General features: G+C 41.8%; 1 protein-coding gene across 1 annotated transcript in view; it reads right to left on the bottom strand.

The window, feature by feature from the left end:
• Positions 1–27,946, bottom strand: part of LOC138247052 (uncharacterized) — a 249,316-nt gene that overhangs the window by 180,896 nt on the left and 40,474 nt on the right. The window contains exons 14-32 of the mRNA XM_069201802.1: positions 27,394–27,568; positions 26,633–26,710; positions 24,715–24,767; positions 21,629–21,773; positions 18,601–18,711; positions 16,904–17,045; positions 15,923–16,060; positions 14,832–14,975; positions 13,764–13,865; positions 12,755–12,865; positions 12,196–12,352; positions 11,680–11,706; positions 11,040–11,195; positions 9,550–9,828; positions 8,152–8,269; positions 6,427–6,506; positions 3,501–3,574; positions 2,854–2,956; positions 1,339–1,437 (exon numbers count right to left, since the gene is read on the bottom strand). Coding sequence (XP_069057903.1) covers positions 1,339–1,437; positions 2,854–2,956; positions 3,501–3,574; positions 6,427–6,506; positions 8,152–8,269; positions 9,550–9,828; positions 11,040–11,195; positions 11,680–11,706; positions 12,196–12,352; positions 12,755–12,865; positions 13,764–13,865; positions 14,832–14,975; positions 15,923–16,060; positions 16,904–17,045; positions 18,601–18,711; positions 21,629–21,773; positions 24,715–24,767; positions 26,633–26,710; positions 27,394–27,568 — 2,292 coding nt within the window. The remainder of the gene's footprint in view (positions 1–1,338; positions 1,438–2,853; positions 2,957–3,500; positions 3,575–6,426; positions 6,507–8,151; positions 8,270–9,549; positions 9,829–11,039; positions 11,196–11,679; positions 11,707–12,195; positions 12,353–12,754; positions 12,866–13,763; positions 13,866–14,831; positions 14,976–15,922; positions 16,061–16,903; positions 17,046–18,600; positions 18,712–21,628; positions 21,774–24,714; positions 24,768–26,632; positions 26,711–27,393; positions 27,569–27,946) is intronic.

Here is a 27,946-nt window from a genome sequence, read left to right on the forward strand (position 1 = left end):
CGCATGTGTGTTTGGACAGCTTAAGCTGGCCTGCAAAACACACATGAGCACTTAGGTTTCTCCAGCCCTGCTGTCTTTAACCGCCGGGCTGGAGAAACTACACAGACTCCAAGGCTGTGTCTGCCGCTTAGGCCAATCCTGGTGCTGCTTTCATGCTAGGTTTTGCATGAACGCAGCGCCAGGATTGCTGGGAAGCCTGAGCTGTTTCCCAGCAGTGAATGCTGGGACACCAGAAGGAGTGCGAGGTGTCAGGAACGTAGGCGAGGTAAGTTCTTTTTTTCAATCTGTACCTTGTCTCCGTCCCCCCATCCCTCCCTGCACCTCCCCTTGCGTTATGCAGCGGCCGCCTCTGGCAGGAAGAGGCTGTGACTGATTCTCTGCCAGCCAGAGAGGGCGGTCGTCCTTAAGGGATGCTAAGATCTCCTGAGTGCTAATTCAGATAGGTGGTAGTTAAAATCTGTTGTTTACACATGAAATGCAAATTCATCTAGCTGGGCAGTTATGCTTAACAGAGACTGTTTGCCTACTGCTGAGTAACTGTAAGAGTTCCTTTATTTAATAGATTTTTAGTACTTTTTGAAGTAGATAGCAGCTCAACAATAACCAGCAATGGAACAAATAATGATTGAGTTCCCTACCCGGACCCATCACAAGGGTGACTAGAAGAGTTCCTTATAGTTTGCTGCCTCTACTAGGTTGGTTAAGTCACGCAAGCTGGTCAAATGTGATGTGACTACCTCAGCCCTGATGTCTTTTCAAACGAAAAAAGATATTTCAGGAGAAAATCTATTGTTTTCTCAAAATGTACTGAAGAAGTAGATTTTTTATGACTCTTTCATTTCAGTTGAGATCCATGCATTTGGATCAGATCAAGCCTAAATAAACTTCTGTCTGTGGAATGAGCAGTGCAATCATATACATATAAAAAAAATGTAAACAGATCAGTTTATCAGTAGTTCTCTATGGGCTAGATGTACTAAAATGCAATACAAAGTAGGAATCACTATTAGGAAATCGCTATTTGGGAAATGCAAAACCGAGGATGGCAATTGGCAAAGGGCCCCCTTGGTGAATCCCAAAAATAGTGGTGCACATGTAGAGCACATATTTCACAAGCTTCTTGTGGCTCACCCTCCTGTACTCTTGGAATTATATTTACAATTTTCGTTATTACCACCTTAAAGCACTAAACAAATCAGAAGTTTCTATCATCTAATTTATAAACAGTATTATTAGATCCCTTTAACAACATCAACCCAACAGCTAATCTGGTTTGTTGCACTTTGACAAATAGCTCTCAACTAGTCACCTAAATAAATTAAAATTATGTGAACTTACCACATGTGTACAATGGACAACACCTTTTTTCAGGCTCATATTGGGGCGTGGCCACTAGCCCAAGTCCACATACTGGTGGCGTAGGACACGCACTGCATTCTGATAGTGGTAGAATATGGAAGGAGAAAGAAAACCGTGTGTCACTTCACAGGTAACCCCACCTGTCGCCACCTGTCCTTTTGCCAAAGACTAGACACTGTGGACTCTACTGAGCAAGCTGAAGGCACAGTTAAGTCATAATTAAGTAGTCTTTTCCAGCTAGGCCAGAATGTTTCCAGACATCCTATCTTGTTTGATCAAGCTCTCAAATGAGCATGTTGCAAACCTTGACGCTTAGCCCATACACTGAGAATAGCTGCCTGCTGTACCCCCAGGGCTGAATACACAAAAAAGTGAGCTTCGTTCAGTTACTCTGTTGTCATATGTCAGAATGTCTTCAAAAGAAAAAAACCTCTTGTATAAATATTGTATTCTAAATGTTGTTTTTGAACAATAGTGTTCCATCAAGTGTAGATTTTCGAATACATGTAGTAGGGTGATATTTTTGTAAACTATATTTAGGACACAATATTCAAGTCGGACCACATTCTGTCTGTGATATTCCAGTCACCTACCTTTAGTCCATTTGCTGTTTTTCTGTTTGTCAAGTTGATTTTTTTGTCCCCATTTCTTTGGCCAGTAAAATGCCCCCTTTCTTTGTGGGTGTTGTGAAGTTAATGTTTATTGTAAATCAGTTGGTAGGTAAATGACCGCGGGAGCATCTTCTTCACTGCACATTGCATGAAATGGCATACCACGTATCTATGACATTGTTTGGTGTTTGCCAGATTCAATCGACGTGTGAATGAAACCGGATTTCAAGCAGAAGGCCCCTGGTACCACGATCTGGCTGTCTATGGGGCTAAATATGGACTACTACATTTTTCTGCAATGAATTACCTGCATGCTATGTTACCAAATATGGCTAGGCTCAGTGAGCTACCAAACAGTTAACTCCAGTTGGGTTTTCAGAATGACAGACGAACATGCAGACAAACTTAGCTGAAATTCATTAAATCTATATTGTGACCACATACCAATTCGTTGTGGATATCCTGAAAACCTAAGTCAATTTTACTTTTCAGTGGCTCGACGAAAACAACTCTATTGACAAGTTGCCACCCTGTGGCCAGCCATGAAGTATGTGTAGTACTAGGCAGGCACTATAGCTCTTGGTTCTTGTCAGCATTACTGGGTCTTCGAATGGCAATGGGTTTGGCACTAATGTTAGTCTGTAAGTTTGTCTCCGGAGCCAAGCAAGACTTCCCACACTGACTGAGTGCTAGTTGAATGGGAGATCAGTGCATTCTTCGGCCCATACTCTTGGTGAAGAGTGGAGGCAGCCATTTCCGTTTTCTAGCTCAGTGCCAACTGTATCTGACTCTTTCCTATCCTTGTTCTCCTTCCCCAGTGCCTCAAAATCGTCTCCTCAAAACCTGTTCCTGAGCTCTGATATGTCCTAACTCATCCACTCACCACAGATGTACTCTTCACAGCAAGGGTTCGTCTGATGTTGTGTTTTGCGTGGAATAGCACCCACTTTACAGTCCGGCACACTGCAAGTTACATGTTTACACTCCTGTCATATAAAAATGAAAAATATAAATAAGAGAAGTCCACAGTGATGTATACTGACTGTTTGCAGAAGGTTGTGTAGTAAGGTGGCTCGACAAGAAGTATCTCAAAGGTCAGTGAAGAACTGTAGCTTTCAAAAGAATGGACGCCTTTGGATTTACAATTATAATATGCATCTCAATATTTTACTTTTGAAGATTTAGTAGTTAAATGGTGTACAATATCAGGGGGTCTTCTCTCTCCAGCTCTCCTAACATTCTTCTGCACCACACTAAGAGAGGGTGCCTCTGCTGCAGGCACCATTATATCCCCGCCTCTGTCGTACACTTGTGCTATCACTTACATCTAGAATGGTGCGTGAAAGCTCTTCAGCACTTATACATGGGGCAGTGTGTGAGGTTCCCTAGTCACTTACTCTAGCTAGTGGTGCAAGTTGCTTATCGCCTGCATTACAAATGCTGCATTTGATCGTTGTATCGCTTGCACAAGGGCAGGAATCTCTTTACCTCTTACACTAGAGTTGTGTGTGTGATCTCTTTAACACTTACATCTGAAGGGGTGGTTGATATCTCCGGAGTGGGTGATGGCAATGGAGTTGGCGCTGGAGTTGGCTCATTGGTACCTGTTTAAGAAAGACAGTAATACAGTTCGTCTCTTTCTATGCAGTTGCAGAAGACCACTCTTATTATTCTTCAGATGCAAAAAACGTAAACTTGAACCTTCCCTACCACTTGCACATTTCACACTTTCAGCTGTATAGGTACATATACAATGTCAGCTGCCCTGGACACATTAATAGATACAAAAGAATCTAAAGAAACACACTCAGGCACACACTCAAAGACATAGTGACGGATATCCTGTCTGTGACTCATTTATACAGAACTGGAGACTCAAATACTCACAGTTATACAAAGTGGCACACAGGTACACAGTCACAGAAAGATACATCACTACATCTAGTGATAAAGTGCTCGATACACATATTGAAATATAGATTGACAATCGTGAAGAACTTAGCAATTTTCTAGAATTAAATCGTAAATCTATAAACATAAGATACTGCCCTTTCAACTCATCAAAACAGCAATATGTATCCAAGTCCATTGCTGTAGATGATGTGATGTGGCACGTCTGAGCTAGTTTGCAAGATCTCTATTGTGCTTAGGAAATGTTACAGCCTGATACAGAGTTAGGCAGACGGGTTACTCTTTCACACACTTGTCAGATAGCCTGTCTGCCACACTACAAGTGCATTATATGTAGTAGCACTTGTAATGTGCTGAATGAGATATCCGTCATGTTTGTGATGGAGTAACCCACCCGCTGAACTCTATATATGGCAATCATTCTCAGCAGTTGAAAGTAATACTTTTGGTACGTCAACTAGTTCCTGGAGCTTCCTCTTCTTGCAAGAGACTGGCTCCTGCCTAGCTGATCTTGCTGAGTTTTCTGAGCTGTCTGTTATAGTTTTCGGATTCCCACTATGTTACTGTTTCAGTTTTTTCCATTTTCTGACTGGTCAGGCGAAAGACAGGCATGTGGTCACCTAGGCAAAGGACCTTTCTTCCAAGGAATGGTCACAGGAACTTTCTGTCCAAGAATGATCACATGGGTAGAGGACATTTCTAGCTAGTATCTTTCTGTATGCAAACCTGTGCAATTCAGCACATTGTAAGAACTCTCGAATATACTGAATGAGTGCATGTGAAAGAGCAACTCCTCCCAGTAGCTACAACGCCACACTGCATTTTCTATACATGTGAAAGATGTTCATGTTTGGAGGAAAAAGCTACAAAGGGCAGAAAATAACCTCCTTGGCAATATTGCTACACCTTACTCTTCAGGAGTATGGCGTTATCAGGGATGAGAAGAACCCCATGTTTGACATCCATTCTTTCATTTCAGCTTCTGGGCCCTAACCGGCAATTGGCTGTGCACAAGCCACGAAATATCCCTCTGACTGACCGTGGCTGCAATAGTGCTGACAGAACAGAGCAGAGCAGTAGAAGACGTGCCCTTGAGGGCCCGTAAACAGAGAACAGAGACCTGCTGCATTATCAGACCCGTAGACCAGAGACACGCTGACGTCTGAGGTAAATTCCTCAAGGATGTGCAACTCAGTAACTTAATGCTACTTCTGTGAGCAATAGTTAATCAATAGATACTGTAGGACTCTGAGAACGAAAGAACACCTATTTTTTTTTATTAAAGAGTTATTTTTGAAAGACAAATCAGAGACTGGTGTTCGCCAGATGTGAGTTAGTTACCAAAACGTCATACCTGTTATATTACTCTGTACTGGAAGCCAATTATTTCCTTAAAATGTATGGCCATCTGCAACAGGCGTCGCAAAACACGTATTAGAGGTGAAGGGCAGGTGACTAAAAATACCCGTGGACCTGAGGAAATGCCGCCATTGGGCGGGGCTCATGGAGCCGCTCGCGCACGTTGTGTTCCCGGCAGAGGCGCGGACGCAGTGAGCCACAGTTACGCGAAGCCACGTCTCTCTGGTTTTGTGAACCTCAGCGAAAATTGCTTGACAATTGTCACCAAAATGTTAAAAGGTGACATATTTGCATGTCACCTGTAAAATTTCCTAATAATCCTTTCACGTTTAAATGTTGTTTACATGGTTTATTTCAAACTTGAATAAACGTATTATTATTACTTTTATTATTATCTTTAAACAACCATCACCTTTTAAAAATTCTAGTTTTTCTACTCAAAAATTCAAAGAGTTAGCCCTGCGAGAGGGACTCACTTTCAAACACGTGTGTTTAGTCCGTTCAAAAACGTAAGTCAGAAGGCGTCGGTGCCGAGGGAGATATGGGGCGGTGATGCTGCAAGAAGATGCACGAGGAAACCGCCGCCATTTGGGCTTAAATGACGAAGGCTGGAAAACAACTGCAGTCAAAGATTCCAGCAGGCTCGGCATGCCCCCACCCGCTGTCCTCAACCACCATCTGCCTTTCTCGATGCAAGGTGCACTGTCCTCAACCACTGTCCTTATCCATGCAAGGGGCCCTCTGCTCTCATTTCAGAATGGGTGGTAAATACAGTTGTAGTGTCCAGATGCTACAATTACAACTCTGTGGTTATTGCTTCTGCATTTACCTATCCGGCGGTACTCATGAAAATGAGTCGTTGTAAGGCAATTACTACTGATTTATTCTGCATTTTCTGCTGTTGATTGCCAGTAACTTTGCTGCTGGTGGTATTCAGGGAAGAATTGCCGGACAGTGGATTCATACATTTATTTCAGTCAACACTCAGGAGAAACTCTAAAATCTGGGTTCGCTGTCTTTTGTTATGTTGTTAAAAAGGCAAAAGAACATTGGATCACAAGTATACATTTATCCCTTTGCAGCCCTTTGCCCTTCCCATAACCTAATGTATTTCCATTTGTACCGCAAAAGTAGTATCTCACCCCCTCTACCTGTGGGCCTTGAAAGTGGATCATGAAATACTCACAGTATTTATAATCGACACATCGGTGGGTCTTCTCGTCAAACACAAAGCCTTCTGCGCAGTGCGGGAAGCAGCCCTCCACACTAAGCGGAAACAAAGTAAAATGGTGAACACTGATGCCCTTGCTGATGGAGGGGTCGGAGTAATGGGGTAAGAGTGAATAGTAGTGGCAGGGGAGGGATCACCACCAGTACTAGCTGAGCTGTTGCTGGCTACATTTGAGGGACGTCAATTATGAGTATTGGAGCATCTCTTTGTAAATTTGCTTGGGACCTAGACTACTACTGATTCGAGGTAAGGTCCAGGACCCAGTACTGGAACTGCAGTAGCTACAGCTGGTCAAAACAGTTTTGCGCAGACAGAACTCTATGTGGTCAAAATGCTGGAACAGGAGGGTGTGCTGAAGAGTTGGAGGATGTGCATTAGCAGAGTCGTCTGGGTCTTTCACAAGGATGTGTTCCTCTGGTTAGTCTCACTCCATTAGCTGGAGTTAGAAAGGATTGTGTCTTTGGAACCCATTCATTGTGAATTTTGCACTCTTCTGGATATCAAAGTCATTTATACGCTTCTCATTTTCTGTCTATTGCAATCAATGTTCAACTTTCTATGTTTTTGAAAGTTAGGTTTTCAAGATACCAAAACCACCACAAGTAGACACAGCTATGGAAACAACCGCTACAACACAGATCAATTTTCCATTTTAAAAAATGGATATCAACTCATACCACAAATACTGTTTATCTCTCCTGGTTCTTTCCGTAAATTTCCCCTTATGATAGTCCGTTTTCTATTATTAGTACCTAGCCAGGCCTTGTGTCATCAATCCCCAAACCCCTTCCTCTCTTCTAAAAGTAGATGGTGTCTGCAACACCTTCCTTGACAGCACCATAGGAGTCCAGGTTTCCTCACAGATGAGAACCAAAAAGTTTCCACGGAGGGAAAAAAGGGTCCGGGTGGACTAGAAGGAGGAACAAACACAGTGGGTGGCGCAGGAGTGGACGAGGATGCACAGCATTGGATGATCCAGATCCAGGGGCGACAATGGAAATTTCAAACTCTTTATTTCCAATTTCCTGGGAGATTAAGCGACTTCCCTACAACATCTTAAAACAGTAGATACTAATGCTTTCTGCCAGTGATCCATCATATAAGCCACACAGTGGCATAGCTCTAGACAATCGCCTCATTACGTGCCATAGTGGGTCATGGACCCTGCACATTTTTGAGATGAGGGTGTTTTTTTCCTCAAGCAGAGCACTCTACTTTTAATACAATTACTAATCAATTCGTGTGTGCGTATTTTTTGTTTTAAATAAATTATATTTTTATCTGCTGGACGGTATTCAATTGTGGCATGTTTTGTGCTAAAGGAGACTTGAAACACTACACCATGCCTTTTCTGCCCGCCACTCTTCTATCGCCCCTTTTACCCTACTGCCTATATTCTTCTTCCTACTGTAGAGCCTCTCTTCTGGAATCTCTCTGTCCCATCTTTATTACTCTTTCCATGTCATTTAGATGTTCAAGACCTCTGCTTCACTCCGATAGAGCGAGAGAAGAGAAATGATGCCTGTGAGGGGAGAATATTTCTTAATAGGACCAGAGTATGACTGTATTGTGAAAGTGTACATGATCTGAGGCATGCAGTGGGCACTGATAGTACAGGACAAGAGATATGTTTTATGCATGAATGTAAAGCACTATGGTTATGATGTAAATTACACTTACTTGAGACTTAGTGTACACTTGGTACCGTGGGGATCTTGGCATGTTTTAATACATGGGGACTCACAGGTCTTGTACCTCCAGAGACACATAGAGAAGAATGGCAATCCAAAACTTTCCACTGGAGGAGAAAAAATATTGTAAGTTACTAATTTTCATTTGCATTCATGGAAAACACACAGGGGACACCCACTGATGCACAGACATAGCTGAAGCATACATGCTACCAATCAACATACAGAATTTAAGTAGACTTGAGGCTCACGCCAGCTCTCAGCCTGTTTGATAATGACTCGTTTTGATTATAAGAAGGATTGAAGAGGGCCAAATAGTTTTGGAAAGGAAAGTAACAAGGTTGATGTGAGTCACCGGAGATGGACGGTGTGTAAGAACAAAATACTCTGGACCACGAAGAAGCAAAATGTTAGCGATCTTGGGAAGAGGAAAGTAAGGTGTGTATTGGCAAGAGAGAGTCATATGAGGAGGTGGTAGAGTTTGTAGAGCAGACACAGAGAGCAGAACATTGATGATGGGATTCTGAAGTGAAGACTGGAAAGGATGTCTGGGAAGAGAAGAAAGCCGAGGCGGGTTGGTTTTGGAAGGGTGTGAGGTATCAGAAGGCTACATGTCGTGCAAGTAGATCTGGGAAAGGTGGACTATTCAGATGATGAGTAGTTTTTTTGGGAAATCAGAGCATTTGGCAATGGTAGGTTTTTAGGTGAAGGAGAGCATTGAGCAGAATGTTAGCCTTCGGCGAGGTCATTAGAAAGACATGTATACTGAGGTGACAGTATGGTATTGAGGAGAGGAGAGGTCATTAGGAAGAACAGAGCAATGAGCTGATGGAACTTCAATGAGGAGAGTGAAACGTTGAGAAGATGGAATGTTATTAAGGAGAAGAGATTATCTGCCTCATGGGTTAGTCGGTATTATAAAGAGCAAAATCATTAGAGTCAAAGGAAGTTATTTGGGAGAATAGCAAATTGTGGCTGTAGGTAGCATAGTGGAGATCAGAGATTTGGGTGAAAGGAGGTTTCAAGAACAATATGATTTATGGTGGTTTACTGAAGAGAAAAAAACTGGGTGATTGAAGCGAATATAACAGTGCGTGGTGGGAAGCTACAAAGGAATATAGAACATGAGGGCGATGATTGAGCATTACAGAGAGAGCAATGTAATGATTATTTATTACAGAGGAGAGTAGAATGTGACACATTGAAAGGTTATGAAAAAGTTCAGAATATTGGAAAGTGGGAGCTATTTAAACAGGTGGAAAACTGCAATTGTCAGAGGATGTTGAGGCAGATCAGTGTTAATTGGGAGAAAGAAAGAGCTGAACACTGAAAATAAAGCTTCTGAAGTCAAGAGTGGTAGAGGAGTAAGGGAGCAAGTCACACTCACTTGTCAGTTTGAAGCTGGCTGTTTGTGTAGAGCTCTTAATGTACTTGGAGACAGACAGGGAGTTGTCACTGCCAGTGGTCAGGTAGTAACCGCGCTGGGTGAACGACTCCAGGGCATCGTAACCCCTTATCCAACGGTTCTTTCTCCAGATGAACGTGGCCCTCTTGCGGAAATTAACACTGGACTGCCATTTCTCAAGATGAACTGTGCCGTCCTCATCCTGGACAATGAAGTAGTTAGGGTAAAGTGCAGATTCCAGGGAGATGGGAGGTCTTATGCCTGCAGTGGAAAAGGGAGAAAGCAGAGGTGCTGCACTGAGACTTGCCTCGTATCGCGTAGGACATTGCTTATGCTCCCTTCTGTAGAATGCATGTGGATTTTGCAAACATGAAAATCAAGGCAGCAAAGGTGGTGATCATCTTAAGAACCGGAGTAAATAAAATAAGTAACATGTATGATTGTGTCAATGGTTAATCACTGTGTGCTCTGCTCTAGCTCTGAAATGAGGAACTAAGTTCATGATTCTCTATGAACAAGCAAACTGCAGCCAGAGTTCTGGAGCCCAAAAAGACTCCAGTACTTGCAATTTAAAATTACAACAAAAAAATGTCAGGTTTTCCAGGACCATGATGCGGCTGTCTGTTTCCATCTCAACTATGTATTCCCAGTATGTCACATTCAATGCATCATCACAGCTGCATCCTCTTTCCTAGAGTAAACTTTAACTTTTTCAGCGGCCCCCTCTATCACAAAACCGATCCATCGCTCACCTACTGCTCAGTGACATACCCACACCTGCTCTTTCCTTAACCTCACACAGCTAGTGAATGAAACAAGACATTGGGGAATTATTTTATTGATATAGTGTCATCTACTTCTTCTGGTGAGCTGCAGGAGTAGACAAACAGCCATTTCATCAGACCGACAACCCAGGAGAAGCTTTTGAGGTGACCCTGGCTGTGCAGCAGAAAGCATAGCAACAAAGACTATGATAGTAAGTGGGGATCTCTGAACCTATCTCTTCTGCCCATTACTCTGGTTACTTTGCAGGTCCTGAATAATTGATTGTTGTCCTACCACACCACACAAACGGCCAGGCATTGGAAAGATTATTTTACTGAATATTGAGGACATTCATATTTTGATACCAGAATATTGTGGGCAAAATATAAAAGATCATTATATAAAAATGGAATTGCATACACAGGAAGTACAGATTTGCTATTCCTAACTCCACATCTGTGTACCTTGACCATATTTATATCATCCAATTACATATACATAAGGAGTTAAGTATAGAACATCTATACTTATTTACATTCCATATTTTGGTTTCTATTTCTTTTCCTTGATATTCTTATAGTAAGATATTCCATCTTCCATCTGCCGTGAGGCGGCACGCAGTTAGAAAGTATCAATTGAGCCTTTTTCACCTTGATTTAGTGGAGGTTATTGATTTAAAACCAAAGCCTGGAACCTCAAATACTCACTGTGCATGTCCTTGTAGAGACCGGGGGTGACCATGAAACTTGCCTTCAGGTCCTCCTTGTCATCATCAGAAGACAGTATCGCCTGCCCGGATTCGAGATCTGCCACTACCCTGAGCTGATTCATGTTTGTGAGGTGATAGGGCCCTTCTCCAGCCTCTGTTGGGCAAACAGAAACCTATGCGTGAATATGGATATGGAGAAACATTTTCCAAGCTTTGCAAAACAACACCAGTGAACTCGAATATGAATTTCCTGTTATCCTGCGTTTGTTCCCAGGAGGTGCAAATAATTTTCACCAAATTGGCTTGTACTAATATCTTCAGGGCTATTACATTCTGCCTTGGCTGAGGGGGATGCTTCTTTTAGTTCAGCCTTTAACTTCTAGGTGCGGTGCTGTACTATGATTCCACTTTCCAAGCAGTGCCAGGCAACAAAGAACACACTCTGCAATTACCTTTTCCATAAAGAGGTTATCATTTGGATCTCTCTTAAAGGGAGGGCTTGGTATGTGTCTTAGACTGATATCCACCTATCCATCTTTCCTACTAACCTTTTTTATTGGAAAAGTTATGCTCCAAAATTGAAAAAGCTACCACTATCAGATGTAATCTCATTCTAGCAAGCAGGACATCATTCTCACCTCTGTTGTAGTATTCACATGGTGCAGCTGCAATGAAAAGAGAAATTAATCAGTTAAAATAGATAGTTTCCTCACTACATATGATGTATCACTGTATGCCAAGGACTCTGGTAAACACTGACATTGGACCATGCATGTACTTAACACTGAACACATCTGACTTTCTGCAGACCCACGCTCCATGCCATGTCGCGGCCTGCCTCCATGCCTTGTCACTGCCTGCTACAGAGATCTGCCAGTAGACAGACAGGTCATAGCACAAGAAAAGACAGTACTCCATGTGCTTGCTCATGTTCTGAGCTCTAGTGCGAGCTCCTTGGCACGTCACTGCCTCATACAGACAACTATCAGAAAAAATGACATTATAACACAAGTGAAGCTGGCATGCTATACGCTAACTCTGCTCTCAACACACTGGCCCAAAGTATCTTCATTGCTTTCAGCAACTTTAGGTACACTTTTACTGTTTCAAGAACATTTTATACCCTCATTCAGACAAAATCCGGATATACTCACGACACGTGTCAGCTGTTCTCCAATCAACTGAGATGCCTTTGCGGCAACAAGCACGCGCGTAGGCTGCCACAGCGGTACAGAAACACAGGCAGCTCTCCCCTTCTCTGCATGAAGCCGTCTCCTCCACACAAGCAGAGTAGTACGAGTCCACGGACACCTTAGGAGAGACAAGATGCAACTACTATTCCAATTCAGGTAGTAAGAAAGCTCGACAAGCTGATATGTATGTGCGAGGTGCAGGTTTGAATCTTGGCACGGCCTACTCAACCTTTCACCCATCTGAGCTCAATAGCATGAATACACACTTCAGTTGGTTATTTGTTTTAAGTGTTTTGGTAAAAGTGGTGAATAAACAACAGCTTGTTAATATATTATTACAATATTTAGGTCCAGTTACCAAGTTTTTGCAGTGTCTATTTATTTCTTTATCCAAACTTAGGTCTCTCAAGAAAGATTCACTTAATCACTGAAAAAAGGTGTAGAGAATCAGGTCCTTTTGAGAAAAATGTTCTGTTGAGATGTAATGAACTCATTGTGAGCTTAAGGGACAGGAACTTACCACACTGTGGCATGGGAAGAATGCATCGCTCTTCAGGAGGCTGCAGCGCTCCTCAACGTAGATCGTGTGGTTGCCAGATGGCGGAGGCAGAGAAGGTCTATCATATGTACACTGTAAGATCACAAACATGAGATTATCAAGATTTTATGCATCCTGGGTTTCCTCAACTTTCTTTGAAAGTATTTAGGCAGAAAGAAGGGTTTGGAAAATGGCCATTTATGCCGTCGTCTGTGTGGATTTAAATGTGATGATATTTGCCTTCTGCTGTGTTCAGGCTTTGGAGACGAAAAAAACAATTATTTCGACCGATTTTCCGACTCTTTGGAGAGAAAAAAAATAAAAAATGCTTTCATTGTTGCTTTACGAGTGTGAACTTCCAACTATGCTGTTGCGTTGCATCCTTTTTAAAATTAGAGTCAATGTGTTTAAATATTGACACAAAACAAAGTTAATTCTGCAAGCCAGAAGTTGATTTTCTATAGTAAACCCTTAGATATGTGATTTTGTTTTGTTTATATATCAAGAGTTGCCAGGTTTCTAGATAGGATTGTAATCTTTTATATTCTCTTTTATGCTTATTAAATATATGTTATTTATACCTGCTGAGTTTATAACTCTTCCATTTTTATTTTTTCATGGCAACTATTTGTAAGGATATGCCATTTGTAGTTATTTTTTTTATTCTTCTTAATTTAACAATAAACATAGATGAAGAGAATTGAAAAGACAGCGAGGTATTACTTGTGGATAGTGCTCGGGAAACAATGGGAAAGTATTTCCAAACATTTTGAAAACTAACGAAACAACTCCAGACCATGAAGGAAAACTGTGGAAACCAGACAGTCTTCACCATCATGCACCATGGTGACAATAAATACTTGTTGTCTCAGCCGCTGCCATGTGAAGCCTTCTCTATATTATCAAAGCATACAAGAGTGCTTTCAGCAAGCATGTATATCTGGTAGACCCCTCTATCTCTTCCCAACCAAATCCACACCCCAGAACTTACACCAGCTGCAAGAAACTGTGAACTGTACTGCAACATATTTCCTCTGGAAAATTCATAGGTTGTTGTTCCATCGGCATCACCGCACATTCCTTCGACCTTCCCCTGCAAAATCCACAATGCCTCGATTAAATTCAGCCAACAAAAAGTAAAGCTAAGATAAAAAGCCACAGCACCAAAGAGAGGCTTGGAGAAGCATCTCCTTGTAATCCTCTCCTCACAGTATCAAGATTGTTTGCATATTTCATCAGCCAGTTCCAGTGATGACTGTGCAGTCCCTCCCCTCTCATAATTCCAATAATGATAGATGTAATCCCTTCTAGAGCATCATCAGTAATAATCCTTCTAGAGAATGGTCAGATATAATTAATATCAGTGTATCATTAATGAAGAGAGGAGCTTCTGAGGTTGAATAAACATCTTAAGAAGTTGGCAATCCCAATATATTGATCAAGCTTTGTGTGACTGAGGGCCTTCAATAATCCTGGAGAGAAGCATCTGTGGAAGAGCAGGGCTGGTTGGATATTAACCAATCAGGGTTGGTGACACATTCAACAGTGTGGACCCCTCCATATGTGTCACTGCTTATTCTTCTTTACCACAGTAGCCTTGTCATTCATTCCTCATTGGTTGTAAATGGAAGGTGGGTGAGATCAAGGCCCAGATATATTCCTTTTCATGCAAAACTGCATTAGTGCAGTTTTGCATGAAAAAGTGACTCACATTAAGGTGGAAAATGCAAATGTACTCTTTTTGGGACCTCCTCACTATCATACTTAGCATTTACAGAATTTACATAAAGTGTTGTTTGCATTGCCAAGTAGACTATACTGGTGGCTGGTCAACATCCATTCTCTTAGTGTACCAGTGGGTTGCTGCATTATAGGCAATGGAGAAGCAAAATAAATACATCCTGAGAGGTCCTCGTGTGTCCCCTTTATATCATGCCTGTGCACAACCATCAGCTGCCCAGACCCTTATCCCACACACCCTCTCTCTTGAACTCCCTAACCCTTAAACTCCACTTGTCCGCTCCCTTCCTTTGCTTTTTCTCCAGAATTGTGCTCATACCTGCAAGTGCGGCTGGAGCTGGATGACCACATCCAAATGGAGGTCGTAATATACAGTCAGTCCCTCAGGAAAGTCAACCACGGTATAGAAACCAGCCCGGTAAATGTTAACTTCGCTGTGGTGGGACACAGTTGGGTTGTACATCTGCAAAACAAACATGAGAGGAGATAATGAAAATACACACACACACCTGCACACACACACAGGTATGCTATACAGAAGTCACTTCAAAGGCATTATTCATGACCAGCACTTGGCTAAAGAACCTAGGATATGAGGAGGAGAATTAATTGGGACAATACAGTGGTTACACATTAGTTTTTTCTGTGACTTTTTCTGTGACCAATGAAGCCAGAGCATGGTGCATGGGCTCACACTAAAGGCAATGCACTACAAAGGTCCTCTGCATGAAGACCGAGTTCAGGTTCAGAGGATATGCATTTTGGTAGATGGCGCAAAGAGGGGTTTGAGGTGGCTGTAAATGCTTGGGTTTGAAAGGCGTCTTAAGGGAGGTCCCAGGGAAAGCTATTGCAGTGCTCAAACTCAGTGAAGACTAGTGTTTAAATTAGCATTTTGTCTGAGTGAATGGGAGCCATTATTGGATTGTGTGGATGTTACACATGAAGTCACATAAAAAGCTGGGACTTTGGGTGATAACAGAGAACAGAGAAGAGTGACTTTATACTAACAATTGACATCCTGGGCTGTAGGTAGAGTTGGGGGAGATGTAAGATATATATTTGATGTAATAGATAGGGTACTTCTCAGGCTTGATTGGGCTTTGAATTGGGCAGCTTGTGGCCATCCAGTATAGAGTGTCATTGGAGCAAACAAAGTGGCCAAATCCATGTGCCATGCTATGCTTGCGCATGGCAGTATATTGTGCAACCTGCATTTTTCAACACATGACATTATTTAATAACTACGTAAACTGGACACCTCAGACCGATGTTCAGATGTACATCTGTATTTTTCAACCTGTGATTGTTGTGTTTGTACTCCCTCCTTGCTTTATCATTTCGTAGACTTCTACACAGCAGAGGAGCCATTTATCTGAAGCATGTGATGGCGAGATGTTACCTCATACTTACCACTTGAGGTTCAAACTCTGTCAGCAACACATAGGTTTCTCCGAATTGAATGGTGATATTCTTGGTAGAGTAGGAACCAGCCAGCAGCCTGGAAGCAACGCTTGTTGCGGTCACAGCAAATGGAGGGTTCTGCGCAGACTAAGGGTGGACAAGAAAGTACAGTGTAGACAAATCTGCTTTTCAGAATCTCAGGCATGCAGAAAAAGAATGCTAGGTGGCATCAACAACATAAAGGAGGCATGGGGGCTCATGCTAACTCACCTATAGCTCAGACCAAGGATCTGGACTACTCGATAAACTCCAGATATTGCGTTTCAGGTTTACCCCCGGATATGCTTCACTTCAGACCACACTGTCTTGATCTGGAAGCCCACTAACAGTCTGTGGTGCTAGGAGCTTGTTGCCACCTTTCTGAAGGCTTGCCTTAAGGTGCTTATCAAAAGGGCTTATACTTTTCAAGAAGGGCAACTTTTCCAGCACTTGTGCTGACCGAAAGAAGCACAGCAGCACATATAGTAAGTACGTTTCTTTTAGGATTACCCAACCTACGAAAAAGAAGCACCTCTAGATGTATGGGAACATTCTCCACTAGCAGCCAATGTCCTGCACCACTGCCAGGACAGAGGCTCAGTTCCTAGTCTAAATGGGCGTCAGGTAGAAGAGGGTGCCAACTTGAAGGGTGAAACCGCATAATGACTTCTGTGATTTGGTAGGACATATTTGTATGCTAAAGTTCATTCATATTTACTCATGACTCTGAAGCATGATTTCTGTGATGCTGTAACCTGGTGTCTTGAGTCAGAGCTCAAACTCTGTCTCAGATCTTTTCCCATACTGGCAGCCTGGAATTGCAGTCTGTTGCTCGATGTGAGAACCACGAAAGAACGTGCCGTAGAAATTAGGCGTCATGACCAAACCAACTTAACACCATAGAACCAGCCTAGCACTGTGGCGTGATGGAAACTGTGAAGGTGCACTTACCATAACGAGGATCATTTCACAGTCAGCTGTGGGAAACTTTTTCCAGACCTTGTCAAAGAGGATGAACTGGGATTCACCATAGGCATTGCAGACTGAAGTGCAGGCATTACGGGTGCACTCAAAGCGCCCATCATTGCATGTGCTGAAAGATGAAGGGTGGCACCATTAGTAAGATCCTGTTTGCTTCCCTCCCAAAGCTGGTGCAGCATGCTGTGGGTCCACTGACTGCACCAGCAGCACCACTGAGAATGGGCACCTTAAGATCAATACATGGCTTTCCAATTAATATGATCAAATTTTCAACTAGAAAACTTCTGGCTCAAATAGTCCTGTATCTAGGCTGAAGAATAAAGTTACAGTTCATGATAAAAGATGTATTAAACAAACGGTGCTGCTGAAAGGGTAGGAGGTTTGGTGCAGGGTTAGTCGCATGCAGAGGGAGACCTACCCACACCTGCCTGTGCCTTTCACTGGCCTCAACAGTATTTTTCTTCTCTTTAAATCACAACCTTTCAAGTACACATTGGCTTCCTTCTCAAATGTCACAGGTGCAAGAGAGATAATTGCTATCAATATTTGTGGAGGGAACCCCTGGAAAGAAAACCTTAGCACAGGTGGACTCCTCATCTTTTAAGGCATAAGCTCAAAATTTTAAAGAAACTCATTTTAAACTGCATGATTTTACAAAAATGTTCCACACATCATCTTTCATGTTTGGCCAAGCTATGAAAAAATGGTCAGAAGTCTGAACCTATTTTACCTTTGTGAATACTCCCTTTGAGACTCCTTCCCCTTTGTGAATGTAAAAAAAAAGTTTGCTAATTTCTAGGCAGTAGTCTAGGAGATCACAGTCAACTTTTATACATGCTTTTAAAAAAAGTTTTAAACAAAGCCCCTTTTCCTTTAAGGAAAACTGTTATTAAAAAATTGACTTTATTCAAAGGCAGTCACAAACATGGTGGTCTGAGCCTCACAGGCCACATTCTCCGCATTTCAAATAATCAGAATGGGTTCCAATTTTCAATCTGGCTCATTAATATCCATGAGGTAGGATGGATTACAATCCAATCCGAATTGGCATTTTACGAACAGCCCTATTTTTACATGGCTCGGTTGGTAAAATTATTTAATGGTTGCAAATTGCAACCAGTTTTTTGCAATCAGTATTTCATACATCAGACACAAAATCCAACAGAGAACAGTTAAAGTTGTGTGGCTTATTGCTTTTTTCATGTGCTTTTTACTTCATTGATTTTGTATACACAAGCATCCATCTTGTTTTTTAGTGCATTGCTACTGTGTTTATGCGATAATTATTAATTGATGCTCGTGTCTTGTGCCATGCCCAACTTCAGCCCGGAAGTGGTAAGTCATGAATTTGCATTGACGTAGCCTCAAGTAAACATGCTTCTGGCTGCACTTCCCGACTGTTCAAGGTTGTTAGTTCTCAAGGCTTGTGAATGTATGACTGGAAAGCAGGATGGTCCCTTAAAGTGTAACATCACATAAACTATGATCTTGATCTTTAAAACCATTAAGTGACCCATACATGACAGACCATCATCTAGGTCTCTGGCTATGCAACATCTGCAATATCTGGAGATGTGTGAAGAAGACACCCTAGCCAATCTAGAGGAAAAGGAAACTGTAAGGCCAGTACATTCAGTACAAAGCATGCAAAGGGATCACTTCCTTACCAGGTGTTGCAGTCCTGCACCATTGTTTCTCCTGGGTTGTACTTGTCTCCTCCATGTATGCATTTGCAATCAGAAATGGAGACACATTGGTCCTCATCGTCTCTGTAACTCCTGCAGGAGAAAAGGTATGAAATGGACAGTTATTGTAATGGCATATTTAATAGTAACCAGCCCAAAACACCTACATACAAACCCAAATGACATAGGATGACCAAGTCCTCTTTCTTGCAGTGGCTTGGCCAATTATGCAACACATGCATGATTATTACACAAGAGGCAAACCAGAATGACTAACCAAGAGCCTGCTTCCTTTGCTTACAATCTCTGGCCTGTTCAACCAAAAGATTTTGCTCTCAGGTTATATTACACCACTTTCCGCAAGGCTTTTAGGACACATCTATTCAGAACATTTCCATTAAAGGAGTCAATGTGTTTGAAATCCCTGATGCATCTCTTCCTGACCATGCATTCCTTTGTTTTCCAGTTAATATGTTTTATCTGGTGTATATAAAGTGCCCCGTTGTCTCTTGATAAAGACATACTTATACAATACTCCAATAAATAAAAACAATTGGTGTTAAAAACTTTTCACCTTGACAGCCTTATCACTTCATCTACCATAGTGGCCCTGCCTGCCATCCCTTCTATTGCTTCATTTCTGACTCAGGTCTTCTTGAGCTCCCTCTTGGTGTTACAGTCTTCAACTTTGAATGTTTTTTACTCATTTGGAGTATGTTTTAGGGACCTTCTGTCTCTCTTCCTAAATTCAGAGAGGACTGTTCTACAGGGGAATTCGGAGTACTGTATGGTAGACCGGTGACTTGGAATCCTGGTTGGGGAAGAACCTATGGCATTGTAGCCTCCGCTCTACTCTCTGGAGCACCAGCTTGTCAGCAAATACAAATGTAGAGACCAGATCACTTCTGAGTAGATATGAAATGTGCCATTTCCAGGCAGTGTTTCAGCTATTTACTGAAAAGAAAGCAGATGTGTCCTATCCAGTGAGTTTTTTTCTCTTCTCAGTGGCTGTGTATGTCATCATAGCTTGTAGTTCAGAAATGTCCAACATTAGATTATGATAGCCAGAGCTACGATAGGTGCTCAATATATCTACATAACATCAATTTACCTATGTTAAATCTTAAGAACTCTAAACTGAGAAATTACCCTATTCCTGGTGAACCAACATTGGACCACCCTATGCTAACCAATAACAGAACTCTCAGACTTCAGGCCTATTGAGCTTAGTTCAACCACACGGGTTTTCAGCCCCACATATTAAATTGGGGACTTGAGCAGGCCCACTAGATCAGACTCTGTGTTCCTGAGCATGACTTGACATATTAGAATTGCAAGACTGCAGGATGGCCTATAAACATCCATGTTGAGAAGAATCCTTAACGATCTCTTATGCAACTCATATAGCTTAAGCGAACAATGCTTAGATCTGCAACCACATTTTAAATCAGTGTGGAGGTCATTCCATTCCCATCAACTGGTCTCAGCATGGATGTCAATTAGTGGTATCCAGAAAAAACAAGCAGCATGACAAGCTGGCCCTTTCGGCTCCATGCCGCTACATTTGCTAGCCCCTCAGAGATTGTGAAGGCAAAGGAAGGAACAATAAAACACACTTTGATCTTTACCTATCCCCTCGGGTCAAACAGGAGTGCATTAAGGGATAGGGGTGGGAGAAGGGGGTTGACTCTGTGGTTTAATCTTGGATCAAAGTGTGTAGGATGTCAATTCTGAAGCCCTTGGCATTTGGTGCATTCACATCTTGCTGTCTGAGATGAAGAGAAGCCACTTTATGAGGAAGGCATCAAGGTGCACAAGAGAGGTACTAAGACCCATATTTATACTTTTTGACGCAAAAGTATAGCGCCGGCTTGCGCCATTCCAGGACACCAGCCGGGCGCCATATCAATGGAATAGCGCAACCCGGCACAAAGGGTGGACTAGCATTAAAAATTACACTAGCCGGGTGGGGGTGGCGGTATGGGAGAAGGGGGCTTTGCACCAAAAAATGATGCTAGGCTGGTTAGAGGCAAAAAAAATGTCTCTAACCAGCCTAGCGTCATTTTCTGACGCAAAACCATCCATACCACATGACTCCTGTCTTAGAAAAGACAGGATTCATGCCCACCACCCCAATGGCCAGCACAGGGGACCAGGGTCCCCTGGGTATGGCCATTGCACCCTGTGCCATGCAGGGGGCCCCATGTTGGGCCCCTGTTGGCACTTCAATTAAAAAAATAAAATACTTACCTACACTTACCCTACTTACCTGGGATGGGGTCCCCCATCCTCCGGTGTCCCTCTAATGTGGGTGGAGGTGTTCCTGGGGCTTCAGGAGGGCACCTGTGGACCCATTCCATGGTGTTCAACAATAGAAATGGGTACACAGGTCCCCTAATGCCTGGTCTGACCCAGGCATTAAATAATGGTGCAAAGCAAGCACCATTATTTAGCCCCTCCTCTCACCCGTGCGTCATTTTAGTATGGGGAGGGATAAATATGGGGCTATGGGTTTAGTACCATTTTTTAGATGGGAACGCCTACCTTGCAACTCATTGACGCAAGGTAGGTTCACACATCTAAAAAATGGTGCAAACTCCAATATTTCGACATTAGACGTGTCTAGCGTCAAAATATAAATATGGAGTTAGTTTTGCGTTAAATTTGTGTTAAAAAAAGATGCAAATTTGGCGCAAATGGAGTATAAATATGCCCCTAAGAGTGGCCTGCCCATGAATGAAGCTCTGTCCTCGAGGCACTTGACTTTATAAGTATCTCTGCATAGTGCACCTTTATTATGAGATGTAAAGGCAATTCTGCTCTTCCCATTTGCAGTCAGTACATTGTGGTTCTGTGTTACCGTCTGACTATTTGGTGCTTTCCTAGCTACTTGCCCTGTCAGCAGTGCTAAAGGCCTGGACTTTAAAGCAGATGAAGTGATCTGGGGTCTTCCCATACATTGTGTGTTCCTTAAATATCCCTCAGTCCCGTTAGCTTGTATAATGCTTACCCATAGGGGCAGATGCAGCCGGGCACACAATCTGCAGGGCAGGTTTGATCGACCATTTCCAGGTTCAAGCAGCTCTTTTCACAAGACTTCCCAACACCATTTACACAGTCACTGTAGACCTCATCATTGGGACACTGAATTGGTTCTGGAAAAGAAAAATTCAGTGGCCAATAAATAAACGTTTCACTTCAGCAACATCAGCAGCATTGAGTTATATTTCCCTCAGAGGAGTAGGGGATGAGCATTTATCCTCCGCTTGGAGTGTTATATGAGCATTAGAGCCCTATCGCACCTTGGTACAGTTTGGAAATGGAGGACACCAAGTTGTAACTCTGGTATTTTCCCATCTTCATCCCTATATTCCGGCTTGCGTTAGACGTGTCCCAAATCTCGCCCAAACCTCACACCAAATCCTTATTAAAGCCTTCCAAATTTCGAGACTGCTACAATTCGTTTATAAATCACAAACATGCAGAACTTAATATACAAAGTTTTTTGGGATTGGCACAACCTGCCCATTTCTTAGAAAATAGCAACTTATATATGAATGTGTCCATTGTGGTTTTTTTTAAGTGCAGCTTGCACTGCCCATTGCTCCTGCCCAGACTGCTAATGACTGTACCAACACCACTACTAACCATCACCCTCCTATGAGTGCGACCCTTCACACTATTCCAGCGCCCATCACTACGAGGATGGCTTTGGCAGCAGGTATTTGTCCTTTTTAATGTAATTTGAATTACTAAATGACTGTTGTACTGTTCATTTCTAAATTAGACAGACTGCACCCCATGTGGCAGACTGCCACAAGTGCCAGTGTTGACAATAAAGTACCGGTGCCGAGCACCGGAACCCCCTGGCTCAAATTAAGCATTGGGCCATACAATAAAGTAGCCTCGTAAGTTCTTGCAATAATGGAATTAAATGTAAACTAGAAAGTGTACTAAAGGGCCCTGTACGTACGTAAGGCTTAGAATCAAGAAGCATCCAAGAATCCTACCTGCAAAATTTCTGTTAGGAGCTAGCAGTGATGGATAGGATCAGACTGCTCTCTCACACGTACAGCAGTGGCTATAGGAATTCAGCAGGATATTGAGACTACGCCCAGACACAATTCGCATTATGCCATAATTTTGTTAATTTCATGATAAGCTAGTTGTGTGAGAATCCTGAAATTGTGCTATTACACCACATCACGTAATTGCATTTCCCTCTGTGGCAAAAATTTAGAGTACTGGCAACCAATTTGCGAGTGACTGCTTTTTGTGGAACACATGTTTTTGCACTATTTAGCGTGCTGTGTGTCTTCGTGTATTAAATGGATACCAGGTCACATTTCACATTAAAATATATACCCAAATGCCATTTTTGCATTTTGCTTAATTATGCATAATTTTGTATTATCGTCCCAAAATTTCACACAGCTTGCGTGAATTTCACACACTCCTATTTGAGACATTATGTTCAGTAGTAATAACAAACCCCTTTTCTAGGTTTACAAGCAAAGCCATGGAAAATCCTAGGTGCATTTGTTTTAGATTCTTAAAAAAAATAGGTGAAATATAATTATTTTTTATGTTCTAATTCTTACTTTGATGGATAACTGCCCTAAACATAAAAATCAGTGTTCAAAAAGGTACATTTAAAACATGTTTTTAATGTAGTTACTGACTTATAGAATTTTTTTGATTAATACAAATTGTAGCTAAACAAAACACAGAATTCAAAATTAGCATTTTATTGGCCAAATAATAAAAATGTCATGAAAAAAATGTAGTTATCTACGTGATCGTTGTACTGCATGAACCTGCCCCTATGACCAAATGTGTTTCGGTTGGATAAGCAGGAGGAGAGCCTGTCAAGGATTTTGCAAGTGAATCCCATTCGAGATTTCAGGGTGTGTATGAGGGTGCGATAATCATTGGAATTTTTAATTTAAAACTTATTAATGGTATCTTCTACAATGAAAAAATTAAACATCATAAATACGTTTGCTTCTCTTGTTTCTGTAGAATTTCCTGCTCTACAGGAAACCATTGAGATTTTTCTCTAGGCATGACTGTGGGAAGCAAAGAAGGGCTTCATCTTATGGCTTGATTTCTTCGTCTCATTGGTATAGTTAGTTTCTATTAAATCTACCTGATTTTGTTTACTTGGTGACCTATTTCTGCATGGGTGATCTCACGTATTGTTTTAATTCTGCCCCTGCCTTTTTTTTATATTTATTTGTAATTGTATTTTTAGACCTTCTATCTTATTTCCTTTTATTAGTTGACTTTGCCGTGTGTTGATATTGCTTAGCACCTTCTGTATTATAAATAAATAAATAAGTAAACAGGCACAACTGATAACCATTTTTTAGATCTTTCTACCTCAGCACTGTCCTGTAATACGATTGAAGATTTTAATGTTCTCATGATGTTTAAAGGCTCAATTAAAGCTCCAATACTGTAAGACAGTTGGTGCTCGGGACATACTAAGGATCATTAATGATGATGGGATGATCTCGTAAGTGTCCAAGTGCTGAATGAAACCATCAAAACACATCCTGATAGGTAAGCAATAACAAATGCTGAAGAACGTTAACTTTCACTTTGTACATGTAAGCATTAAACTACAGTGCCTTTGGTGAACACTTAAAAGAATGCAGCTTATCATCCTCAATGATCCTCTTAGTACGTCCCTTTGTGCTTTTTAACGAACCATCATTCTGTTCAGTCTGCTGCTCCATCACTTTGTATACTAAGGTGCTTACTACACATACATCACAGCTGCATCAATCTAGGCTAAATACCATTTTTTTGACTTCCACAATGCAGAAGGTGCTGATGACAGGTTTTAATTCTTACCCAGTTCAATGGTACTCATTTTATCAACTTCGGAAAGATATAAGGCTGAGTGTAGTGGACCCATGGGGACAGAAGTCTGCGACTGTCATGTTACATGCATATCTTTTTAAGGGAGACACTAGTTGACTGAGGTATCTCACTAGCTTACAACGTGCTGATACCAGAGTTAACCTGAGGTAGGCAGCGCTCGTGACATCAAACAACCTAAACATTTCTTCGCAGTGAGAATCAGCTTACCAGCAGGTGTGGGAATATTTTCATCTGAGCACTCCATGATTCTTTGGCAGCCACTAAAGAGAGTAAAGAACAACATGTCAGACTTGGCATTCTCCATTTACACTTACAATAGACAGATGTCAGGTCCTCTTATTAGTACTAAACATGCAGCCTCAGTAACTACTGTCAAATGCCCCTAGGTCCCACTGAGTGGTGGGGACATTGATCTGGTAGCACAGAAATGTCCACTGTACCGAAAAACTTCTGAATAGAGGTGACTACTCTGTAGGGAACTCTGAGATTTCACGATGGGCTGACGCCTCCTAAACCCAGACAGACGTTAGTAGCATCAGTCTCATAAACATTGTGCCTTTTGTGCAATTGTAATTGAAAATACACCACCCCTAGCGGCATTGTAGAGCCACCAACTTTTCTTGAAATCTCCCCACTCCTCTGAGAACCTGAACAAGTCATGTACCCCTATGGTTACCACACTGCCAGTCAAATTACCCATTACAAGCGGCGTTGTGTGAGAAAGGACTATTGACTCATAGAACCAAAAAAAGAAGGTTGAGAGGAGGCATTTTCACTCACCTGGGAAAAAAACTTGACTTCCTTCAAAGTGCTGTTGTTGAACCCTAGTCTTGCATTTCTAGCTTGGAATTGCCACCATATCATCTTCTAGCAAGATTTCAGATGGGCTTTGAAAAGCAACATAAAGCATTTCCCATTGGTGGATCAATAATTATCTAGATGCAAGACTTTTCTATAAAAGTAAGCCTAAAAAACTGGAGCACTCTATCTTTCCCTTTTGGAAGTGTCTATGGCAAAACAGATCAATTTTTGTTTTACAATGTTACGAATCTGGCACCAACAAAAGTGAAATGTTCCACATTACAGCTGGTGGCAGGACAGTTATCAAGTGCTACGCCAAGGGTCTTTGTGGTGGCCAGAAAAAGAGACCATGACAGAAAGATGTATTTATGGGACCTGCATTTATCAATTGCACTAACTTATTTTAGGCATGTGGAATTATGGTTTAATTTGTTGATTCGATGCTCATTACTTGGAAAACGACCAGTTTGACTGGCTAATTTCAAAACAGAAAACTGAAGGAAAACAAGCTTTGGCAAAGTCAATCGCATTTACCTATGGTTTCGGGGTACAGACCTACTGGCTTGCCAAAGTATCCACAAGTTTCAACAAATGGCCACTGGACATAGAAAGGCATTGTAACATTCTGGGGATACTCATTTACCTTGAGCTTTATAAAAAAGCCCTTCAAAATGCAGTTTAATGTGCAAAGGTGGCCATATTGGAATGGTTAAAAAACTCATTTAAAGATGGCTACCTGCCTTTACATAAGTGGCTTCAGGCATTCAGGCAGAACATGCTGGGAGTAAGCAAATAATTGGTTAAGACCTAATTTGTACATAAAAAGATCAGAGGTGGACAAATAATATGGAGCTGGTAGAAGAAGAAGAGAGTCAAAGAGAAAATGGTCCTTAATACACCTCATTGCAAGATCGTGAGCAGTGAAAAAATACAAGTCATCCAATCCAAAATGGAAAAAAACCAAAATACTGCTTTGGCAGAACAGACATAGAGACAGGGAGGATAGCTATTGAATAAGTTGCAGGTAGTCAAGGAAGCCATTGAATCACGAGCAAGAGCAGACCCTAAACCTACTCTAAGATTATATTGGATACCATAGGTCTGTTACCTACAGACGGATAAAGCTATCTGGTGGTGAGAACTAAAATATTACTAATTCTATGCTGTAAAGAGACACATTACATTATTTGATTTAGTACTGATTTGGTAGATAGGCTGTAAGTGGCCCAGTCCTACTGAAGCATCCGCTATACCTCAAGGCTTCTTGGGGTTCTGCTCACCTTGCAGTCACTCTCAAAAAGATAATTAGAGTTTGTTTGCTTACCATTCTTTTCCATTTGAAAACTTGACCATTTCACCCACTTTGTAGACCCGATTGTTAGCATAGCAAGGGCACTGGTCACTGAAAGATAGAAAAGGTGACACTGAAATAACACTTTGAGGCTACGTCTTAATCCAAAGAATACTCTGACCCCTAGATCTCTAACTGAGCCACCACAAGCATATGTAGTCAATGACACTGAGTCCTTTCAAATCCATGAATGTTTCTGTGATCAAATGTAGGCAGAAACCTGGCTATTTAAGTTTAAATGCCCTTCTGGACACTTAAAGATTGTGCCAAAAACACAGTTTTCAGAAAATAACTAAATCCTGGATCCTAGAATTACACCTTCAAACACATGGACCAAAGTCTCTCCAATAATGCAACAACCGGTACTCATCTTCCACTGTCTATTTCGGACACCCCTAGACAAAAGGTGAGAGCAGTGAAGGTTCTTTACAAAACCGTGAGATGCATTTATTACTTCTTCTCACTCTTATTAATAATGGTGTTGCTCCATGCTAAGGAGGTGCCACCCTCCCGGAAAGGTTTAATTTGGGCACAATGTACAACATAGTGCTTTCAAACAATATTGTGATTGTGTGCACTGCACTGTGCAATGCACAAGCGCTGCAGCTGATCAGGCTATTGACACAGCTACACATCCTGAGCTAGATGTGATGTGCAGATAGATTTTGGATACATTCTTTCTTCAGACTAGGACCTAATTGAAGGTCTTTTAGGATTTACAAATTTCCACTTACCCATTGACGCAGCTGTCCAGTGTAGAGTCGTAATACTGGTCAGAGGGGCAGATGCACACTTCGTTCAGCATGGACGCAGCAGGAAATACAAGAAGATGGTCAGTGTACTCTCGACAGTCTCTATTGGAGAACTCCGATAAAGTGGATGGGATCAGTGGGTCTTGACAGTTGAGTTCTAAATTTAAGATTAAATAGAGAAATTAGAAGGCAACATGCTATGCAATAAATAATATGCCTATGCTTCATCATCAGTTTACATTATATGGAAACAGAGTAAGGGTTATCTACCATGGACCTGGAGGAAAAGCCAGGAAAACAGTGCCTCTGAAAGGCCTATAAAAATAAGGCAAACTCTGTCAAGTTCGAGGATGCCTGGTGGAGGAACCCTTAGCAGGCCTTGAAGAAGCATCAGCCTGTTAGGGACCCCCCTGCTTTAGAGGTAGGCTAGTCCAATTCTCACCACTTAACCCCTACATTTTATGTAAACAGGATGAATCGTTGCATGGGAGGACCAGGTGTGATGTATGAGGTTTGTCTTTTCATGGCCACGCCT

The sequence above is a fragment of the Pleurodeles waltl genome, chromosome 7 (assembly GCF_031143425.1).
Source record: "Pleurodeles waltl isolate 20211129_DDA chromosome 7, aPleWal1.hap1.20221129, whole genome shotgun sequence".
NCBI classification, from domain to species: Eukaryota; Metazoa; Chordata; class Amphibia; order Caudata; family Salamandridae; genus Pleurodeles; species Pleurodeles waltl.